Genomic DNA, 23689 nt, shown 5'->3' on the forward strand with positions numbered 1-23689 from the left:
CAAAGAATTAGTTGCTGCGTGCTCGACATGTGCTCGAAATAAGACTCCCCAGGATAAACCACCAGGACTCCTTCAACCGCTGCCCATCCCGGACCGTCCATGCACACACTTGTCCATGGACTTCATATTCGAACTGCCGGTATCTAAAGGGGTGAATACCATCTTGGTTGTGGTAGACCGTTTTTCAAAGCAATCTCATTTTATTCCATTGAAAGGTCTCCCCAACTCTACCAAATTGGCAGACATCTTCATCAAAGAAATCTTTCTCCTCCATGGGGCACCATTGGTTGTAGTCTCCGATAGAGGGTCACAGTTCGTATCCAAGTTCTGGCGCTCCTTCTGCCAGCAACTAGGGATAGCACTACATTTTTCTTCAGGGTATCATCTCCAAACCAACGGCCAGACTGAATGAACCAATCAGTCTCTGGAGCGGTATATCCGGTGTTTCGTTTCGGACACTCAGGACGACTGGTCTGATCTCCTTCCTTGGGCTGAGTTCGCACATAACAACTTGCGTAGTGAATCCACCATGGAGTCACCCTTCATTAATTATGGGTTTCACCCATCATCTCTACCCATCACTACACCCACTTCCGGGGTACCAGCAGCAGATGACAGAATCCTTAGTCTTCAGAATTTGTGGAAAGGAATCCAAGAGAACCTCAAGAAGGCAACGACCGGACAGAAGGCGCAGGCAGACCATCACCAAAGGAGGATTCAAGAGTTCAACCCAGGAGACAGGGTGTGGCTGTCCTCTAAGAATATCATGCTCAAGGTTCCTACACTGATACTGGCACCAAGATTCTTCGGTCCATATACCATCTTCGAAAGAGTCAATCCAGTTGCATACCGACTACGCCTTCCCTCTTCTATGAGGATTCCTTCTGTCTTCCATGTATCCTTGTTGAAACCTGCGTTTCTGAATTCTCGCTTCCCTGATTTCTCCTCGTCTACGGCTCCCATTATCGTACAGGGTCAACAGGAGTACGAGGTCCAGGCCATCCTGGACTCCAGGGTGTCAAGGGGATCGGTCCAATACCTAGTGCACTGGAAGGGTTTTGGACCGGAGGGGCGCCCCTGGATTCCTCACCACCGTCTCCATGCTCCCGCACTCGTACGGCGCTTCCATTTGAGATATCCTCTCAAACCTGCCTGGAGTCGCCCAGAGGTCGCTCCTGAAGGGGGAGGTGGGGTACTGTAAGGATCCGGGAGTCACGCCGCCCTCGGCGAGCTCCCGTCTTACCTCGGCCCGTGACCGAGCGCTTCGCTCCCTGCAACACATCTGGCCTTCCCTCCACCCTACCGCATCTCCTGCATCCATTCAGCCAACCACAGTCTAGCTTACTGACGTGTCTTGTTCAGCCTGCAGCTCTCATTGGTCCTAGCTCCCTTTATATGCTCAGCTGCCACACTGGCAATTTGGCTGAGCATAAACCTTCCTGCTAGCGAAGTGTTCACTGCTGTCTTGCCTCCACAGTCTTTTCCTGCTCCTTGTTCCTGACCTTGGCTACTCTTCCGGACTCCGCTCTTCTGTTCTCCTGACCTCGGCTACGTACGACCATCCGCACCTCTACAATACTGACCATGGTAAAGTACCACAACGATCCGCCTCTCTCCAATCCAGACCACGGCTAAGTACCACCTACGATCCGCTACTCTCCAACATCAACCTTGGCAAGTATTACTGACCACCCAGACCTCTCCTACCCCGACCCGGCTACCTCGACCAATCTACACTCCAGATGCGCCCACGCGGCTGTGGGTTGGTGTATATCAAATCCCCACCTCAGCCTCGCGGTCACGCCTTGTTTGTGGTGAGCGCATCGTTACAGATATAGCTCAGTTTGCAATAGAGTGTTAACCCCTTCAGGTCCCCACTCTTGAACCAAGCTTTATATCACTGTTTTACATTCTTTAAGAGGAACATATATAGAACTGCTACAACAAACTGTACATACATAAATCATATCATTGACAGGCAGGAGTAATGGCGGGCTTAACTGTTATTTAAAAGGAGCCAAAACTATCCCTACTGTCACACTCCTATTGCTCCATGTAACCTCTCCCTATAACTCCTATTGTTTCATATAACCTCTTTCTATAACTCCTCCTATTGCTCCATATATCCTTTCCCTATAACTCCTCCTATTCCATATAACCTCTCTATAACCCCTCCTACTTTTCCATAAAACCGCTCCCTATAACTCCTCCTATTCTTCCATATACCGCTCCCTATAACTGTTCCATATAACCGCTCCCTATATCTCCTATTGCTCCATATAACTTCTTCCTATAACTCCTCCTATTGCTCCATATAACCACTCTCTATAACTCCTCCTACTTTTTCATATACCCGCTCCCTATAACGCCTCCTATTGTTCTTTATAACCGCTCCCTATAACTCCTATTCTTCCATATAACCTCTCCCTATAACTCCTATTCTTCCATATAACCTCTCCCTATAACTCCTATTCCTCCATATAACCTCTCCCTATACCTCCTCCTTTTGTTCTATATAACCTCTCCCTATACCTCCTCCTTTTGTTCTATATAACCGCTCTGAAATGTGTTGCAGTGAATTGCGTATAAAGAGAAGTAGCTCCTGGGTCAGGGGCAGCATTCCAGGTAAAGTGTTTAAGATATGTTACTTCTCCTGACTGGGAGCACGAGTCACAGGGAGGGCGATGCTGTGGTTAGTGTCTGGCTGGGAGCATTGATTAGATCTGTGCTGAGTGATCGGCTCTTGGAACCTCGGTCTAGTTTAATGTCTTACAGCTGGCAATTCTCCCTGAATGTCAGACAGTCTGTGCTGACTCCCCTGTGCTCAGCTGGACAGGGAAAGTGGGGGCACAAACAGGGGACAGAAGGATAGAGACGGGGGCAGTGAAAGGAGGGCAAAGACAGGGGACAGAGACAAGAGGACAGAGACAAAGAACAGTGGCAGAGGAACAGAGGCAGAAAGAAAGTGTGAAAGAGGGACGAGATGGTCACTATGACAGAGAAGATACACCATGCTATAATGACTGTGTGTGGGGTTAGTCTGCCAGAGATGAGTAAAAGTAGCCATCATTATGATGGGGCCTTGGAATAAAGGAGCTTCGTCTTGCACCAGTGACCTGGAACCTGTGTGTGTTGGGGGGGGGGATCAGAATGAGATAGCTCTGGGATAAGTTTACAAATATGAGCACATCCATGGATCAAATTACCATGCCTGCCCCCACCCTCAGCTGTGACCTGCTGGGTTACAATGGCCAGACCTGTGCAATTCTGTTTCATTTTATTGGCGTCCCAGGGGAGCTCCGAGGAGCCCGACCCGCAAAGAACATTCTGCTCGTTCCCTTTCATTTTTTGCCTTCTTTTGTTGCAGATAAGCTATATTTTCTCATACACCGCTGATCACAGGGGCTGCCCCGCAGAGCTTACAATCTAATTTTTAGTTCCAGAGGCACCGGGACATAAAGTGTGTCTTTTCCAAGGAGCAGACTCTGGGATGTGAATTGGGTTCAGCCACAAAGGCAGCGGAGGTTACCGCTAGATATCTTTTTTATTTCCCCAAAAAGTGGTTTCTGCACCTAAAAGAGCACATTATTCTATACTTGGTGAGAGGTTTGTACGTCTGGCGGCAGGGCACATCTTTTCTAGTTACCAGTACCCCTGGCAGGGATTGGCGCCTGAGGGCAATTAGAACCCCTTCCCCTGCACCTTTTGCACAGGATGAGGGCGTACGCTGAGAGGAAGCAGCCCATGATAGCAGCACGAGAGACCGGTGAGTTACAAGCTCTTGGGCACAGCAGCTGTCTTTGTGTCCCTGTATACTTGTCACATGGGTCACACCTTGCGCGCTTGCTCTGTCCTGACGATCTACCTCTTAACTATCTCTGAGCATCTCTTCGTCTACTACTGACTTACATGTCTCATGTGGGAACCAGACCCCCCAACATTTTGCATATAACACTAGGTACCACTGAAATTCCGCTACTTGTGCTGGGTGCAGTCACCGATTGCAAAGTCCCCTAACCTATGCAGCTTACCACGGGGGGGGGAAAACGTTCTATTTAATAGGTAAAGCTGGCCTTATCCCTTTCTGTCGCTCCCTCTTCCACATACCTTGGGTATTCCTCCTATTCCTCCCACATCATTCCCTGTTCAGTTTTTTTTCTCTCTCTTCTTCCTCTCTGTCTTCTTCTTCCCTCCTGCCCCTCTCTCTTTCCCGTTCTCCCCTCTCCTCCCTCTCATCCGGACCCTTCTTCAATATGCTGTAGGTAAAGCCACTTCCCTGTTCTAGAGAAGACTTTAGTCCTCATTTGAACAAAGCTGACCTCTTTCCCAGCGCAGGAAGCATCTCCACACATTATAGAACGTGGGGTCAGTGTGTCTCATAATTTCTCCCTTTCCACTGTGCCGTCATCTCTCACACACTGTCTCTGCCCACTCTCCTTTCTCCCCCAGCTCCCACTCTCCCTTTACTCTGCTTGTGACCTCTGCTCTTCCCCCACGTCTCTCCCCCCCATGTCTTTCCCCCCTCTCCTCTCCCTTAATACTCTGTCTCTGCCCTCTTCTGTGTCCCTCTCTCCCCCCTTGTGCCCTGTTCTCTATCCCTGCTCTCTCTCCCCATATAAAAAAAAATGTTATCCTGAAGAAAAAATAGTTTTTCTAGACTTAAATGAGCACATTATTCAATATTTACTACACAATTTGAGTGTGGAGACGAAACCCTAACTCCCCAGTGGGACTCTCTTTCATCTTTCCTCTCTCCCCATGCTCTCATTGCCCCCCCCCCCAACTCTTTCCTCTCCCTCCCCCCATTATCTCTCTGCTCTCCCCCAGGTCCAGGCCCCGGTCGGTACAACCTCCCCCCCACCATTGGGTTTGTGAGTCATGATTACACCAGGTTCACTAGCCCTGCGTATTCCTTCCACGGGAAACCCTGCCGCTCCGGTAAGCACCACGCTTGACCCTCCCCCTGACACCTAGTCCAACATGGAAGCTTCAGCCAGGGCCGACACTTAACCACTTCAGTGCTGGAGACGCCAACAACGCATTGCGCAGCACCAGCTCTGAAGGGGTTAAGGGCCATCCTCCCTCCCTACGAAGTAACAGATTGTAGCAAATCTCAGACCCACCGTGTTTCTCCCCTCTATATTATAGAGGCAGGACTCCCCACCTCCCCCCTTCCCCACCCCGGCCTAGTATAAATAAACAAGCCAAATGGGTGGGCAACACACTGGCAAAAAGTAACATCTTTGAGCATCCCCCCCCCCCCACCCCCTGTTTCTTTTTATCTTTCCCCCCCTTCTTTTTCTGTATCTCTATCTTTCATCTCCACCTCCCTCTATCTCTCCCCCTTCTTTCCTCTCTTTCTATCGGACACTCTTTATTATCACTCTGTTCCTCGATGCCTTCCTCCCCTTCTCCTCCTTCATTCCTTGTCTTTCCCCCTCTCCTCTTCTTTCCACTCTCACTCACCCCCATGCTTCTTCCTTCGCTCTCCCTCACTCATCTCTTCCCCCTCCCTATCTCTCTCTCCTCCTCCACCTTCCTTTCTATCCTCCCTTCCCAGCGCACCAGAAGGACTCCAATCCAGGACCCCGATATTATGTGGACCCTAATCTCACTCGCTTCGGCCGCAGTGCAGGACCTGCCTACTCTATGCTGGCCCGGGGGAGGTCTGCAGGTAAGAGGAGGCCATAGGTCCCAGCCTGATGTATCACATAGTGAGGGGCCCCTGTGACCTTTTAATACCCCCCCTCCCCACACACAAACACACACACACTCTCCTCCCTCAGTCACTGTGTTGCTCTGAGTTTTAGCTGGTGGTCCTAGAGCTTATCCTGCAACCCTCACTGTGTACACAAGAGGGAGCCATAATCCCAAAACACCCACATCTGGTCACACACCGCTGTGTCACACAACAGTTAGGGGGTTAACTAGGGGCAGTTACTGTGTGAAGAACACACTATTACTGTTAAGGGAAAGGTAAAAGCATTTAAATCTGCGTGTTATTAATGATATCTCACTGCATGCTATTATATTGTAAAAAATATATATATATATATATATATTCACAGCGCTTCTCCGTGTAAGCAGCATGCTGCTGGCGAAAAAATTGGCCATACATATGTGAAAAAACAGAGTGAATCCCTGCGCTTCTCCCATAGGGCTAACAATAAATGGGGAAATAAATATACATAGTGAAACCTAAGTCTGTAAGACAAAGGAGACTTTGGTTACATCCTTTGATCAAATAATGACAAGCCTGCTAACCAACGTCAAGGTAAGTCCCAATAGCAAGTCCCTATGCTACATGCATACTAATGTTTATGAATTCTGTGAAATATACCCTAAAAGGGTTAATAAACTACGCATATGCTTATGTGACTTAGTGCAGTTAAAAACTGCTATATACCTGTGAAAATACTTACTTGTAGGCAAGTCTTAAGACAGTCACTACCTGTAAAGTGGAAAGTGAATTTATAGGGACCTTACTGGGAGATTACATACCTTGAATGGATAAAATAATAGGAAAGGAGTCACTGCCCCGCAGAGCTTGCAATCTAAGTGGTAAGTGGGGAGAACTTACAGAGGCAGTACGAGAATGTTCGGATAAGTGCATATGAGATGTATAGTACCAGAGAGCTACCCAAATGCTTCATTAAAGTGGTGGGTTCTAAGAGAGGTCCTAAAGGTGGATAGAGAGGGTGCCAGTCGGATAGTGAGGGGAAGGACATTCCAGAGGTGTGGGGCAATGAGTGAGAAAGGTTTAAGGCGGGAGAGGGCTTTAGATACAAAAGCAGACAGAAGATAGGGCTGAGAAATTAGGGCTGAGATGTAATGAGGGGCAGAAGAGTGTATAGCCTTAAAAGACAGGCAGAGAATGACAGGATTTAATAGGAAGCCAGGAGAGGGATTTCAGCAGGAGACATAGACAGATTTAGGAGAGAGTAAAGTGATTCTAACAGCAGCATTTAGGACAGATTGAAGGGGAGACAGGTGAGAGGCAGGAAGGCCGGACAGTAGAAGGTTACAATAGTTTAGACGGGAGAGAATGAGGCCGCGATTATAGCTGCCGCGACGGCTCGCACACGCGCATCGCGAACATGCCTCAATCCTATGAAGTCGCCCATTGTGTGCGCAAGCGTGCGCACAATGAGACGCAACAGCGTCAACTTGCCCGCAACGCACCCTCCTCCACCCCCCCACCCCCCCGCGTGAGCTTGCGAAATAGCCAGGACACCCGGTGCTCATGCTAGGAGAGATGGTGACGTCACCGCTCTCAAACATGAGCGCGGTCAGCGCCAGCGGGGCCACAGCCTTATGTTTTTTTAATTGGGGGGGGGGGGAATTGTACTTAAAAAGTAGTATGGGTTTATGAAAATTAGATTTCAATAGAGGAGTGTTTGGACCAAACACGTGATATCTCATGTTCTGTACCAGTGACCTCTCTGGGAGAAAACATATGACATCTGGTAATGTATAGGGGTTTCTTTTATGTTATATCCTTTTTATTTTGAGAAACTGTTCTGCTTTTATTGTAATTGTATGTTCTTGTAACCCTTTTTTTGTAATCTAAGCACTGTATTTTTATATATATATTAATACATTTAATAAGTAATGCTTAGGGCTCTGAATGAACTGTTGCACGCTCTGGAGAGAGTATTTAAATTTTCAGACACATATTGCTACAACGGATTTTTGTGTGTTAAATGCATAGTTTTTTCTATCATATACAGGGACCTGGGACCCTGGCAAATATTAATTTTACATCTTTGATTTGTATTTCCGGTTGGTGGCAGCGTATAGGTATGATTGCAATTGAGTAAGGGGTTAATATTAACTAATTGGAGGTACCTTTGCGGAGGAGACAGGTGAGTTGGCTAGAGTAGCCGTGTGTATTGACCCTGATTGCATATGTAAGTGACGTGCTCACATGTGTGCCGTTCGTGACAGGTGGTATATGGGGACGGATTTAGGGGAGATGTTACTCATCTGAGGGACCTTTGCGAAAGTGAAGGGTGGGGCAGCTTGCGAGCTGTGTATTAATCCTTGTCTTTTAGGGGAGATATTGTCCATTTGAGGGACCATTGTGGAAATGGGAAAAGTGGGACTGCTTGCCAGCGGAGTATTAAACTTGTCCTGTATGCAGGTCACGTGCTCGCAGGGGTGCCGTACGTGACAATGTGTCTATATTATTTTATGGCTATATGTTATTATACGGCTGTGTGTTATTATATGGCTGTGTGTTATTACATGGCTGTGTATGTATTACAATGCTGCGTGTTATTACATGACTGTGTGTTATTACATGGCTGTGTGTTATTACATGGCTGTGTGTTATTACATGTCTGTGTGTTATTACATGGCGGTGTGTTATTACATGGCGGTGTGTTATTACATGGCTGTGTGTTATTACATGGCGGTGTGTTATTACATGGCGGTGTGTTATTACATGGCGGTGTGTTGTTACATGCCTGTGTGTTATTACATGGCTGTGTGTTATTACATGGTGGTGTGTTATTACATGGCGGTGGTGTGTTATTACAATGCTGTGTGTTATTACATGGCTGTGTGTTATTACATGGCTGTGTGTTATTACATGGCGGTGTGTTGTTACATGCCTGTGTGTTATTACATGGCGGTGTGTTATTACATGGCGGTGTGTTATTACATGGCGGTGGTGTGTTATTACAATGCTGTGTGTTATTACATGGCGGTGTGTTATTACATGGCGGTGTGTTGTTACATGGCGGTGTGTTGTTACATGCCTGTGTGTTATTACATGCCTGTGTGTTATTACATGGCTCCTGTGTTATTACATGCCTGTGTGTTATTACATGGCGGTGTGTTGTTACATGCCTGTGTGTTATTACATGCCTGTGTGTTATTACATGGCTGTGTGTTATTACATGGCGGTGTGTTATTACATGGCTGTGTGTTATTACATGGCGGTGTGTTGTTACATGCCTGTGTGTTATTACATGCCTGTGTGTTATTACATGCCTGTGCGTTATTACATGGCGGTGTGTTGTTACATGCCTGTGTGTTATTACATGCCTGTGTGTTATTACATGGCTGTGTGTTATTACATGGCTGTGTGTTGTTACATGTCGGGGTGTTATTACATGGCGGTGGTGTGCTATTACAATGCTGTGTGTTATTACATTGGTGTGTGTTATTACATGGCGGTGTGTTATTACATGGCGGTGTGTTGTTACATGCCTGTGTGTTATTACATGCCTGTGTGTTATTACATGGCGGTGTGTTGTTACATGGCGGGGTGTTATTACATGGCGGTGGTGTGTTATTACAATGCTGTGTGTTATTACATGGCTGTGTGTTATTACATGGCGGTGTGTTATTACATGGCTGTGTGTTATTACATTGCGGTGTGTTATTACATGGCGGTGTGTTATTACATGGCTGTGTGTTATTACATGGCGGTGGTGTGTTATTACAATGCTGTGTGTTATTACATGGCGGTGTGTTATTACATGGCGGTGGTGTGTTATTACATGGCGGTGTGTTATTACAATGCTGTGTGTTATTACATGGCTGCGTGTTATTACATGGCTGTGTGTTGTTACATGCCTGTGTGTTGTTACATGCCTGTGTGTTATTACATGCCTGTGTGTTATTACATGGCGGTGTGTTATTACATGGCTGTGTGTTATTACATGGCTGTGTGTTATTACATGGCTGTGTGTTATTACATGGCGGTGTGTTATTACATGGCGGTGTGTTATTACAATGCTGTGTGTTATTACATGGCTGTGTGTTATTACATGGCGGTGTGTTGTTACATGCCTGTGTGTTGTTACATGCCTGTCTGTTATTACATGGCGGTGTGTTATTACATGGCTGTGTGTTGTTACATGGCGGTGTTGTGTTATTACATGGCTGTGTGTTATTACATGGCGGTGTGTTATTACATGGCGGTGTGTTATTACATGGCGGTGGTGTGTTATTACATGGCGGTGGTGTGTTATTACATGGCGGTGTGTTATTACATGGCGGTGGTGTGTTATTACATGGCGGTGTGTTATTACATGGCGGTGGTGTGTTATTACATGGCTGTGTGTTATTACATGGCTGTGTGTTATTACATGGCGGTGGTGTGTTATTGCATGGCGGTGTGTTATTACATGGCGGTGGTGTGTTATTACATGGCTGTGTGTTATTACATGGCGGTGTGTTATTACATGGCGGTGTGTTATTACATGGCGGTGTGTTATTACATGGCGGTGGTGTGTTATTACATGGCGGTGTGTTATTACATGGCTGTGTGTTATTACATGGCGGTGTGTTATTACATGGCGGCGGTGTGTTATTACATGGCGGCGGTGTGTTATTACATGGCGGCGGTGTGTTATTACATGGCGGTGGTGTGTTATTACATGGCGGTGGTGTGTTATTACATGGCGGTGTGTTATTACATGGCTGTGTGTTATTACATGGCGGTGTGTTATTACATGGCGGTGTGTTATTACATGGCGGTGTGTTATTACATGGCGGTGTGTTGTTACATGCCTGTGTGTTATTACATGGCTGTGTGTTATTACATGGTGGTGTGTTATTACATGGCGGTGGTGTGTTATTACAATGCTGTGTGTTATTACATGGCTGTGTGTTATTACATGGCTGTGTGTTATTACATGGCGGTGTGTTGTTACATGCCTGTGTGTTATTACATGCCTGTGTGTTATTACATGCCTGTGTGTTATTACATGGCGGTGTGTTGTTACATGCCTGTGTGTTATTACATGCCTGTGTGTTATTACATGGCTGTGTGTTATTACATGGCTGTGTGTTGTTACATGTCGGGGTGTTATTACATGGCGGTGGTGTGCTATTACAATGCTGTGTGTTATTACATTGGTGTGTGTTATTACATGGCGGTGTGTTATTACATGGCGGTGTGTTGTTACATGCCTGTGTGTTATTACATGCCTGTGTGTTATTACATGGCGGTGTGTTGTTACATGGCGGGGTGTTATTACATGGCGGTGGTGTGTTATTACAATGCTGTGTGTTATTACATGGCTGTGTGTTATTACATGGCGGTGTGTTATTACATGGCTGTGTGTTATTACATGGCGGTGTGTTATTACATGGCGGTGTGTTATTACATGGCGGTGTGTTATTACATGGCGGTGGTGTGTTATTACATGGCGGTGTGTTATTACAATGCTGTGTGTTATTACATGGCTGCGTGTTATTACATGGCTGTGTGTTGTTACATGCCTGTGTGTTGTTACATGCCTGTGTGTTATTACATGCCTGTGTGTTATTACATGGCGGTGTGTTATTACATGGCTGTGTGTTATTACATGGCTGTGTGTTATTACATGGCTGTGTGTTATTACATGGCGGTGTGTTATTACATGGCGGTGTGTTATTACAATGCTGTGTGTTATTACATGGCTGTGTGTTATTACATGGCGGTGTGTTGTTACATGCCTGTGTGTTGTTACATGCCTGTCTGTTATTACATGGCGGTGTGTTATTACATGGCTGTGTGTTGTTACATGGCGGTGTTGTGTTATTACATGGCTGTGTGTTATTACATGGCGGTGTGTTATTACATGGCGGTGTGTTATTACATGGCGGTGGTGTGTTATTACATGGCGGTGGTGTGTTATTACATGGCGGTGTGTTATTACATGGCGGTGGTGTGTTATTACATGGCGGTGTGTTATTACATGGCGGTGGTGTGTTATTACATGGCTGTGTGTTATTACATGGCTGTGTGTTATTACATGGCGGTGGTGTGTTATTGCATGGCGGTGTGTTATTACATGGCGGTGGTGTGTTATTACATGGCTGTGTGTTATTACATGGCGGTGTGTTATTACATGGCGGTGTGTTATTACATGGCGGTGTGTTATTACATGGCGGTGGTGTGTTATTACATGGCGGTGTGTTATTACATGGCGGTGTGTTATTACATGGCGGTGTGTTATTACATGGCGGCGGTGTGTTATTACATGGCGGCGGTGTGTTATTACATGGCGGCGGTGTGTTATTACATGGCGGCGGTGTGTTATTACATGGCGGTGGTGTGTTATTACATGGCGGTGTGTTATTACATGGCGGTGGTGTGTTATTACATGGCGGTGTGTTATTACATGGCGGTGGTGTGTTATTACATGGCTGTGTGTTATTACATGGCGGTGGTGTGTTATTGCATGGCGGTGTGTTATTACATGGCGGTGGTGTGTTATTACATGGCTGTGTGTTATTACATGGCGGTGTGTTATTACATGGCGGTGTGTTATTACATGGCGGTGTGTTATTACATGGCGGTGGTGTGTTATTACATGGCGGTGTGTTATTACATGGCGGTGTGTTATTACATGGCGGTGTGTTATTACATGGCGGCGGTGTGTTATTACATGGCGGCGGTGTGTTATTACATGGCGGCGGTGTGTTATTACATGGCGGCGGTGTGTTATTACATGGCGGTGGTGTGTTATTACATGGCGGTGGTGTGTTATTACATGGCAGTGTGTTATTACATGGCGGTGTGTTATTACATGGCGGTGTGTTATTACATGGCTGTGGTGTGTTATTACAATGCTGTGTGTTATTACATGGCTGTGTGTTATTACATGGCTGTGTGTAATTACATGGCGGTGGTGTGTTATTACAATGCTGTGTGTTATTACATGGCTGTGTGTTATTACATGGCTGTGTGTTATTACATGGCGGTGTGTTGTTACATGGCTGTGTGTTATTACATGGCGGTGTGTTGTTACATGCCTGTGTGTTATTACATGGCGGTGTGTTGTTACATGCCTGTGTGTTATTACATGGCGGTGTGTTATTACATGGCTGTGTGTTATTACATGGCTGTGTGTTATTACATGGCTGTGTGTTATTACATGGCGGTGTGTTATTACAATGCTGTGTGTTATTACATGGCGGTGTGTTGTTACATGGCTGTGTGTTATTACATGGCTGTGTGTTATTACATGGCGGTGTGTTATTACATGGCGGTGTGTTGTTACATGCCTGTGTGTTATTACATGGCTGTGTGTTATTACATGGCGGTGGTGTGTTATTACATGGCGGTGGTGTGTTATTACAATGCTGTGTGTTATTACATGGCTGTGTGTTATGACATGGCTGTGTGTAATTACATGGCGGTGGTGTGTTATTACATGGCTGTGTGTTATTACATGGCGGTGTGTTGTTACATGGCTGTGTGTTATTACATGGCTGTGTGTTATTACATGGCGATGTGTTGTTACATGCCTGTGTGTTATTACATGGCTGTGTGTTATTACATGGCTGTGTGTTATTACATGGCTGTGTGTTATTACATGGCGGTGGTGTGTTATTACAATGCTGTGTGTTATTACATGGCTGTGTGTTATTACATGGCTGTGTGTAATTACATGGCGGTGGTGTGTTATTACAATGCTGTGTGTTATTACATGGCTGTGTGTTATTACATGGCTGTGTGTTATTACATGGCGTTGTGTTGTTACATGGCTGTGTGTTATTACATGGCGGTGTGTTGTTACATGCCTGTGTGTTATTACATGGCGTGTGATGTTACATGCCTGTGTGTTATTACATGGCGGTGTGTTATTACATGGCTGTGTGTTATTACATGGCTGTGATTTATTACATGTCTGTGTGTTATTACATGGCGGTGTGTTATTACAATGCTGTGTGTTATTACATGGCGGTGTGTTGTTACATGGCTGTGTGTTATTACATGGCTGTCTGTTATTACATGGCGGTGTGTTATTACAATGCTGTGTGTTATTACATGGCGGTGTGTTGTTAGATGCAGGTGTGTTATTACATGGCGGTGTGTTATTACATGGCTGTGTGTTATTACATGGCTGTGTGTTATTACATGGCTGTGTGTTATTACATGGCGGTGTGTTATTCCATGGCGATGTGTTATTACATGGCGGTGTGTTATTACAATGCTGTGTGTTATTACATGGCTGTGTGTTATTACATGGCTGTGTGTTATTACATGGCGGTGTGTTGTTACATGCCTGTGTTTTATTACATGGCGGTGTGTTATTACATGGCTGTGTGTTGTTACATGCCTGTGTGTTGTTACATGCCTGTGTGTTATTACATGCCTGTGTGTTATTACATGTTGGTGTGTTATTACATGGCTGTGTGTTATTACATGGCTGTGTGTTATTACATGGCGGTGTGTTATTACATGGCGGTGGTGTGTTATTACATGGCGGTGGTGTGTTATTACAATGCGGTGTGTTATTACATGGCGGTATGTTATTACATGCCTGTGTGTTATTACATGGCTGTGTGTTATTACATGGCTGTGGTGTGTTATTACAATGCTGTGTGTTATTACATGGCTGTGTGTTATTACATGGCTGTGTGTAATTACATGGCGGTGGTGTGTTATTACAATGCTGTGTGTTATTACATGGCTGTGTGTTATTACATGCCTGTGTGTTATTACATGGCGGTGTGTTGTTACATGCCTGTGTGTTATTACATGGCGGTGTGTTATTACATGGCTGTGTGTTATTACATGGCTGTGTGTTATTACATGTCTGTGTGTTATTACATGGCGGTGTGTTATTACATGGCGGTGTGTTGTTACATGGCTGTGTGTTATTACATGGCTGTGTGTTATTACAATGCTGTGTGTTATTACATGGCTGTGTGTTATTACATGCCTGTGTGTTATTACATGGCGGTGTGTTGTTACATGCCTGTGTGTTATTACATGGCGGTGTGTTATTACAATGCTGTGTGTTATTACATGGCGGTGTGTTGTTACATGGCTGTTTGTTATTACATGGCTGTGTGTTATTACATGGCGGTGTGTTATTACATGGCTTTGTGTTATTACATGGCGGTGTGTTGTTAGATGCCTGTGTGTTATTACATGGCGGTGTGTTATTACATGGCTGTGTGTTATTACATGGCTGTGTGTTATTACATGGCTGTGTGTTATTACATGGCTGTGTGTTATTACATGGCGGTGTGTTATTACATGGCGGTGTGTTATTACATGGCGGTGTGTTATTACAATGCTGTGTGTTATTACATGGCTGCGTGTTATTACATGGCGGTGTGTTGTTACATGCCTGTGTTTTATTACATGGCGGTGTGTTATTACATGGCTGTGTGTTGTTACATGCCTGTGTGTTGTTACATGCCTGTGTGTTATTACATGCCTGTGTGTTATTACATGGCGGTGTGTTATTACATGGCTGTGTGTTATTACATGGCTGTGTGTTATTACATGGCTGTGTGTTATTACATGGCGGTGTGTTATTACATGGCGGTGTGTTATTACATGGCGGTGTGTTATTACAATGCTGTGTGTTATTACATGGCTGTGTGTTATTACATGGCGGTGTGTTGTTACATGCCTGTGTGTTGTTACATGCCTGTCTGTTATTACATGGCGGTGTGTTATTACATGGCTGTGTGTTGTTACATGGCGGTGTTGTGTTATTACATGGCTGTGTGTTATTACATGGCGGTGTGTTATTACATGGCGGTGTGTTATTACATGGCGGTGGTGTGTTATTACATGGCGGTGGTGTGTTATTACATGGCGGTGTGTTATTACATGGCGGTGGTGTGTTATTACATGGCGGTGGTGTGTTATTACATGGCGGTGTGTTATTACATGGCGGTGGTGTGTTATTACATGGCTGTGTGTTATTACATGGCTGTGTGTTATTACATGGCGGTGGTGTGTTATTACATGGCGGTGTGTTATTACATGGCGGTGGTGTGTTATTACATGGCTGTGTGTTATTACATGGCGGTGTGTTATTACATGGCGGTGTGTTATTACATGGCGGTGTGTTATTACATGGCGGTGGTGTGTTATTACATGGCGGTGTGTTATTACATGGCGGTGTGTTATTACATGGCGGTGTGTTATTACATGGCGGCGGTGTGTTATTACATGGCGGCGGTGTGTTATTACATGGCGGCGGTGTGTTATTACATGGCGGTGGTGTGTTATTACATGGCGGTGGTGTGTTATTACATGGCGGTGTGTTATTACATGGCGGTGTGTTATTACATGGCGGTGTGTTATTACATGGCGGTGTGTTATTACATGGCTGTGTATTATTACATGGCTGTGTGTTGTTACATGCCTGTGTGTTATTACATGGCGGTGTGTTATTACATGGCGGTGTGTTATTACATGGCGGTGTGTTATTACATGGCGGTGTGTTATTACATGGCTGTGTGTTATTACATGGCGGTGTGTTATTACATGGCGGTGTGTTGTGTCTTTCACAGATCAGAAGGTGGCTGCTCCTGGTCCTGGGATGTACGATCCTCAGAGATGCCTGATCCCCACTCACCACAGACCCCCGTCCTATTCCATGGGGTCTCGAACCCATTACCGCTCCATGGATCAGGTCCCGGCCCCCAACACATACTCGCTCCCCCCTGTGCTGGGGCCCCGGGCCCCCGGGAAGCTCTCTGCCCCCGCGTACAGCCTTTCAGGACGGCCCCGGGCTGGGGGGCACTCTGAGGATTTGGCTCAGACCCCCGGCCCCGCTCACTATCATCTGACAGAGCCCAGCAGCTACCTGCAACGAGGGCCAGCCTACTCCATGCTGGCAAGACACAGAGGAGCCAAGAGGGAACCCAGCACCCCAGGGCCAGGGGCCTACAGCCCTGAAAAGGTGACAGCGCACCAGAGCAAAGCCCCCGCCTACTCACTGGGGGTGCGACATTCAGAATACACTAACCCTCTTATTATAGAGGTGCCCAACTGAGAGGGGCGCACCGCTACCTCTCAGCCTGATCCTATCATTGCAATATCTACATATATCTCAGTCTTGTCCTGTCATTGTAATATGTAATATCTCATATCCCATTACCGGGTGCAATACGGCTACTATATCTGTTTCTCTAAACATATTATATATATATATTATTTATCTTCGTCTGATCTGGATATTGTAACATACACGGCTATCTCTCCGTGTGATCTTAACATTGGAACATACACAGCTATCACTCCGTGTGATCCTGACATTGTAACGTACACGGCTATCTCTCCGTGTGATTCTGACATTGTAACGTACACGGCTATCTCTCCGTGTGATTCTGACATTGTAACGTACACGGCTATCTCTCCATGTGATCCTGTGCTGCGTTTCCTCCCCTCCTATGAGTGATTGATTATAAGACAATTGCTAAAGAGGTTCTGTGTAAGTAAAGAGTGTGACTGACTCCTATAGATGGACTGAGGGACAGATGATATGACAGACAGCTGTGTTTGGCTTTCTCTGGAGAAGGGGGTGATCTTAAAGTTAGAAAAAGCTTTACTTTCATGTATGTAAGATGTTAGTCATACATTATGTCACGCAGACCAAACATGTAAAAACCACATTGAGAGATAATATTAGATTAGAACGCCTGTGGATGTCGTTTTCTCTGGATAAAAGACAGCATACTTGTAGATTAGTTGGAAAAGGATATCAGAAGTAGGATAATATCAGGATGAGACGTTTCCAGCAGAGAGACGCAAGGAATGACAAGGTCGCCATCTTTGAGAGCACATCTAAGAACTTGATGTGAAATACCATATATCTCTGAACTGCAAGTAAAATTGAATAAACGTTTTTATGCGCTGAACCCGAATGCTGACATTTCTTATCTATGTAGCTAATTTACCCCAATGAGTCATGGTCCCTAGGGCTGTATAGGGGTTCATTTTCCCTAGGCCTTAGTTGTTGCACATTGGTGTATCTAAAATGTTTCTAGTTAAAGGTTAGTGTCTGGCACCTCCTTAAGTTCTGGAAGTTGCCTGAAGGTCACCTGATAAGGGTGGGCTAAACATATAATCAGGTCACCCCATTAGTCTGCCCAGCAACAGGGGTGGGGGACAGGGTCGCCACCTTCGACTGAAGGCCAACCTGGAGATTTGTTATTTATTTACATAAAGCACTTACCTCCCGGCATCTAGCCCCCTGCAACTCACTTCAATATGGCTGCGTGGCATCAGATGATGCCGGGTTGCCATGACAATGGGACACTACGCGGTATCGCGGCATCACGCGGCATCAAGTTGCCATGACAATGTGGCGACGCACGACGCCGTGACGTCGCGTTTCGTTGTCATGGCTTAGGTTGCCAGGTGTCCGGTATTGAACCGGACAGCCATGTATTAGGTTACTCTGTCCTGTATAAAATGAGATATAATACATGTATGTGTGCGCGGGGAAGGGGACATGTATGTGTGGTGTGCGGGGGGGGGGGACATGTATGTGTGGTGTGCGGGGGGGGGGGGACATGTATGTGTGCGCGGGGAAGGGGACATGTATGTGTGCGCGGGGAAGGGGACACGTATGTGTGCGCGGGGAAGGGGACATGTATGTGTGGTGTGCGGGGGGGGGGACATGTATGTGTGCGCGGGGAAGGGGACATGTATGTGTGCGCGGGGAAGGGGACACGTATGTGTGGTGTGCGGGGGGGGACATGTATGTGTGCACGGGGAAGGGGACATGTATGTGTGGTGTGCGGGGGGGGGACATGTATGTGTGCGCGGGGAAGGGGACATGTATGTGTGGTGTGCGGGGGGGACATGTATGTGTGCGCGGGGAAGGGGACATGTATGTGTGGTGTGCGGGGGGGGGACATGTATGTGTGCGCGGGGAAGGGGACATGTATGTGTGGGCGGGGAAGGGGACATGTATGTGTGCGCGGTGAAGGGGACATGTATGTGTGCGCGGTGAAGGGGACATGTATGTGTGCGCGGTGAAGGGGACATGTATGTGTGCGCGGGGAAGGGGACATGTATGTGTGCGCGGGGAAGGGGACATGTATGTGTGCGCGGGGAAGGGGACATGTATGTGTGGTGTGCGGGGGGGGGAGGGGGGAGGTTTGGAGTGGGATTTCCCCTGAGAAGGGATAGAGCAGGGCTGCTGCTGCTAGGGGGCTGGGCAGCTTCCTCCATCCTGATTGGCTGCTGCTGTGTAATGCAGCCAATCAGGAGGAGGTGGCAGGAGCCTGGGGGTGGGGCCAAAGTTCGGAGGAAAAGCATGGAGCAAAGAGAGGTGAGTCTGCATCCTGTGTGTATTTGTTCTGTTTTGTCCTGGTGAGTGTTTATTTGTACTGTTTTGTGTGTGTGTTTTCTTTGTCTGTCTTGTGGGGGTGATAATGACAGGGAGGGAGGGTAATAATGACAAGGGGGGGTGAGAGGATGTAGAGAGGGGGGTGAGAGGATGAAGGGAGGGGGGGTGAGAGGATGAAGGGAGGGGGTGAGAGGATGAAGGGAGGCGGGGTGAGAGGATGAAGGGAGGCGGGGTGAGAGGATGAAGGGAGGGGGGTGAGAGGATGAAGGGAGAGGTGAGAGGATGAAAGGAGCGGGTGGTGAGAGGATGAAGGGGGGATGAGAGAGGATGAAGGAAGGTGGGGGTGAGAGGATGAAAGGAAGGGCGTGAGAGAGGATGAAGGGAGCAGGGGTGAGAGGATGAAGGGAGGGAGGGTGACAGGATGGGAGGGGGGTGAGGATGGGAGGGGGGTGAGAGGATGAAGGGAGCGGGGTGACAGAGGATGAAGGGAGGGGGGATGAGTGGATGAAGGGAGGGGGGATGAGTGGACGAAGGGAGGGGGGATGAGTGGATGAATGGGGGTGAGTGAGGATGAAGGGGGGGTTGAGAGAGGATGAAGGGAGGCGGGGTGAGAGGATGAAGGGAGGCGGGGTGAGAGGATGAAGGGAGGCGGGGTGGGAGGATGAAGGGAGGGGGGTGAGAGGATGAAGGGAGAGGTGAGAGGATGAAAGGAGCGGGTGGTGAGAGGATGAAGGGGGGATGAGAGAGGATGAAGGAAGGTGGGGTGAGAGGATGAAAGGAAGGGCGTGAGAGAGGATGAAGGGAGCAGGGGTGAGAGGATGAAGGGAGGGAGGGTGACAGGATGGGAGGGGGGTGAGGATGGGAGGGGGGTGAGAGGATGAAGGGAGGCGGGGTGAGAGGATGAAGGGAGGCGGGGTGAGAGGATGAAGGGAGGGGGGTGAGAGGATGAAGGGAGAGGTGAGAGGATGAAAGGAGCGGGTGGTGAGAGGATGAAGGGGGGATGAGAGAGGATGAAGGAAGGTGGGGGTGAGAGGATGAAAGGAAGGGCGTGAGAGAGGATGAAGGGAGCAGGGGTGAGAGGATGAAGGGAGGGAGGGTGACAGGATGGGAGGGGGGTGAGGATGGGAGGGGGGTGAGAGGATGAAGGGAGCGGGGTGACAGAGGATGAAGGGAGGGGGGATGAGTGGATGAAGGGAGGGGGGATGAGTGGACGAAGGGAGGGGGGATGAGTGGATGAATGGGGGTGAGTGAGGATGAAGGGGGGGTTGAGAGAGGATGAAGGGAGGGGGTGAGAGGATGAAGGGAGGCGGGGTGAGAGGATGAAGGGAGGCGGGGTGAGAGGATGAAGGGAGGCGGGGTGAGAGGATGAAGGGAGGGGGGTGAGAGGATGAAGGGAGAGGTGAGAGGATGAAAGGAGCGGGTGGTGAGAGGATGAAGGGGGGATGAGAGAGGATGAAGGAAGGTGGGGGTGAGAGGATGAAAGGAAGGGCGTGAGAGAGGATGAAGGGAGCAGGGGTGAGAGGATGAAGGGAGGGAGGGTGACAGGATGGGAGGGGGGTGAGGATGGGAGGGGGGTGAGAGGATGAAGGGAGGCGGGTGAGAGGATGAAGGGAGGCAGGGTGAGAGGATGAAGGGAGGGGGATGAGAGGATGAAGGGAGAGGTGAGAGGATGAAAGGAGCGGGTGGTGAGAGGATGAAGGGGGGATGAGAGAGGATGAAGGAAGGTGGGGGTGAGAGGATGAAAGGAAGGGCGTGAGAGAGGATGAAGGGAGCAGGGGTGAGAGGATGAAGGGAGGGAGGGTGACAGGATGGGAGGGGGGTGAGGATGGGAGGAGGGTGAGAGTATGAAGGGAGCGGGGTGACAGAGGATGAAGGGAGGGGGGATGAGTGGATGAAGGGAGGGGGGATGAGTGGATGAAGGGAGGGGGGATGAGTGGACGAAGGGAGTGGGGATGAGTGGACGAAGGGAGGGGGGTTGAGTGGATGAATGGGGGTGAGTGAGGATGAAGGGGGGGTTGAGAGAGGATGAAGGGAGGGGGGTGAGAGGATGAAGGGAGGCGGGGTGAGAGGATGAAGGGAGGCGGGGTGGGAGGATGAAGGGAGGGGGGTGAGAGGATGAAGGGAGAGGTGAGAGGATGAAAGGAGCGGGTGGTGAGAGGATGAAGGGGGGATGAGAGAGGATGAAGGAAGGTGGGGGTGAGAGGATGAAAGGAAGGGCGTGAGAGAGGATGAAGGGAGTAGGGGTGAGAGGATGAAGGGAGGGAGGGTGACAGGATGGGAGGGGGGTGAGGATGGGAGGGGGGTGAGAGGATGAAGGGAGGCGGGGTGAGAGGATGAAGGGAGGCGGGTGAGAGGATGAAGGGAGGGGGGTGAGAGGATGAAGGGAGAGGTGAGAGGATGAAAGGAGCGGGTGGTGAGAGGATGAAGGGGGGATGAGAGAGGATGAAGGAAGGTGGGGGTGAGAGGATGAAAGGAAGGGCGTGAGAGAGGATGAAGGGAGCAGGGGTGAGAGGATGAAGGGAGGGAGGGTGACAGGATGGGAGGGGGGTGAGGATGGGAGGGGTGAGAGGATGAAGGGAGCGGGGTGACAGAGGATGAAGGGAGGGGGGATGAGTGGATGAAGGGAGGGGGGATGAGTGGATGAAGGGAGGGGGGATGAGTGGACGAAGGGAGGGGGGATGAGTGGACGAAGGGAGGGGGGATGAGTGGACGAAGGGAGGGGGGATGAGTGGATGAATGGGGGTGAGTGAGGATGAAGGGGGGGTTGAGAGAGGATGAAGGGAGGCGGGGTGAGAGGATGAAGGGAGGCGGGGTGAGAGGATGAAGGGAGGCGGGGTGGGAGGATGAAGGGAGGGGGGTGAGAGGATGAAGGGAGAGGTGAGAGGATGAAAGGAGCGGGTGGTGAGAGGATGAAGGGGGGATGAGAGAGGATGAAGGAAGGTGGGGGTGAGAGGATGAAAGGAAGGGCGTTAGAGAGGATGAAGGGAGCAGGGGTGAGAGGATGAAGGGAGGGAGGGTGACAGGATGGGAGGGGGGTGAGGATGGGAGGGGGGTGAGAGGATGAAGGGAGGCGGGGTGAGAGGATGAAGGGAGGCGGGGTGAGAGGATGAAGGGAGGGGGGTGAGAGGATGAAGGGAGAGGTGAGAGGATGAAAGGAGCGGGTGGTGAGAGGATTAAGGGGGGATGAGAGAGGATGAAGGAAGGTGGGGGTGAGAGGATGAAAGGAAGGGCGTGAGAGAGGATGAAGGGAGCAGGGGTGAGAGGATGAAGGGAGGGAGGGTGACAGGATGGGAGGGGGGTGAGGATGGGAGGGTGGTGAGAGGATGAAGGGAGCGGGGTGACAGAGGATGAAGGGAGGGGGGATGAGTGGACGAAGGGAGGGGGGATGAGTGGATGAATGGGGGTGAGTGAGGATGAAGGGGGGGTTGAGAGGATGAAGGGAGGGGGTGAGAGGATGAAGGGAGGCGGGGTGAGAGGATGAAGGGAGGCGGGGTGAGAGGATGAAGGGAGGCGGGGTGAGAGGATGAAGGGAGGGGGGTGAGAGGATGAAGGGAGAGGTGAGAGGATGAAAGGAGCGGGTGGTGAGAGGATGAAGGGGGGATGAGAGAGGATGAAGGAAGGTGGGGGTGAGAGGATGAAAGGAAGGGCGTGAGAGAGGATGAAGGGAGCAGGGGTGAGAGGATGAAGGGAGGGAGGGTGACAGGATGGGAGGGGGGTGAGGATGGGAGGGGGGTGAGAGGATGAAGGGAGGCGGGGTGAGAGGATGAAGGGAGGCGGGGTGAGAGGATGAAGGGAGGGGGGTGAGAGGATGAAGGGAGAGGTGAGAGGATGAAAGGAGCGGGTGGTGAGAGGATGAAGGGGGGATGAGAGAGGATGAAGGAAGGTGGGGGTGAGAGGATGAAAGGAAGGGCGTGAGAGAGGATGAAGGGAGCAGGGGTGAGAGGATGAAGGGAGGGAGGGTGACAGGATGGGAGGGGGGTGAGGATGGGAGGGGGGTGAGAGGATGAAGGGAGCGGGGTGACAGAGGATGAAGGGAGGGGGGATGAGTGGATGAAGGGAGGGGGGATGAGTGGACGAAGGGAGGGGGGATGAGTGGATGAATGGGGGTGAGTGAGGATGAAGGGGGGGTTGAGAGAGGATGAAGGGAGGGGGTGAGAGGATGAGGGGAGGGGGTGAGAGGACAAGGTGGGAGGATAAGGGGAGAGAGAGAGGATGAGGAGGGGTACAACAATCTTGGAATTTCTGGGAGGAGCATTGTCCTGGAACTAGATTCCATATTCCTCTGTCTTCCCCTTCAGTTTATGGGATTCATTTCTCCCTTGTTTAGTTGCCTGTCATTTTCCCCTGTCCCAGCAGCTTGCTGTATCAGAAATTCAACATTATTGCTACATGTTGTGGTTTCCTTAGACATTTCAGTGAGTTGCTATAGCAACCCCAGCCTTTCTCCCAAATGGGCTAGTCTGCTTTCTCCCCCTCTGCTCTGCCCACAGATGGTCTGTCCCCAGTCTATCTTGCTACCCAGCATACATTGGGACTTCCTTTCCACCATAATCACTGGCTGAGTGAGTACCTCTGTAACTGTTCTAGTTGCAGGATTACCCTTTTCACATGTCCTTAACTACAAAGCACCCACA

General features: G+C 49.0%; 1 protein-coding gene across 1 annotated transcript; it reads left to right on the forward strand.

The window, feature by feature from the left end:
- Positions 1-2738: 2738 nt before the first annotated feature.
- Positions 2739-17606, forward strand: CIMAP1D (CIMAP1 family member D). The gene is made up of 4 exons (XM_075610195.1): positions 2739-3766; positions 4828-4938; positions 5561-5674; positions 16267-17606. The coding sequence occupies exons 1-4, from the start codon at positions 3715-3717 to the stop codon at positions 16749-16751; spliced, it is 762 nt and encodes a 253-aa protein (XP_075466310.1). The 5' UTR covers positions 2739-3714; the 3' UTR covers positions 16752-17606.
- Positions 17607-23689: the final 6083 nt, after the last annotated feature.

Source organism: Ascaphus truei, chromosome 8, assembly GCF_040206685.1.
Source record: "Ascaphus truei isolate aAscTru1 chromosome 8, aAscTru1.hap1, whole genome shotgun sequence".
Lineage (NCBI taxonomy): Eukaryota > Metazoa > Chordata > Amphibia > Anura > Ascaphidae > Ascaphus > Ascaphus truei.

What these genes read in the sequence shown, in the direction of transcription:
- CIMAP1D (XM_075610195.1), top strand. Translation starts at nt 3,715, where the DNA reads ATGAGGGCGTACGCTGAGAGGAAGCAGCCCATGATAGCAGCACGAGAG. An exon ending in CGGGAAACCCTGCCGCTCCG is followed by an intron (nt 4,939 to 5,560) that starts GTAAGCACCACG and finishes CTCCCTTCCCAG; the next exon opens with CGCACCAGAAGGACTCCAAT. An exon ending in GGCCCGGGGGAGGTCTGCAG is followed by an intron (nt 5,675 to 16,266) that starts GTAAGAGGAGGC and finishes TGTCTTTCACAG; the next exon opens with ATCAGAAGGTGGCTGCTCCT.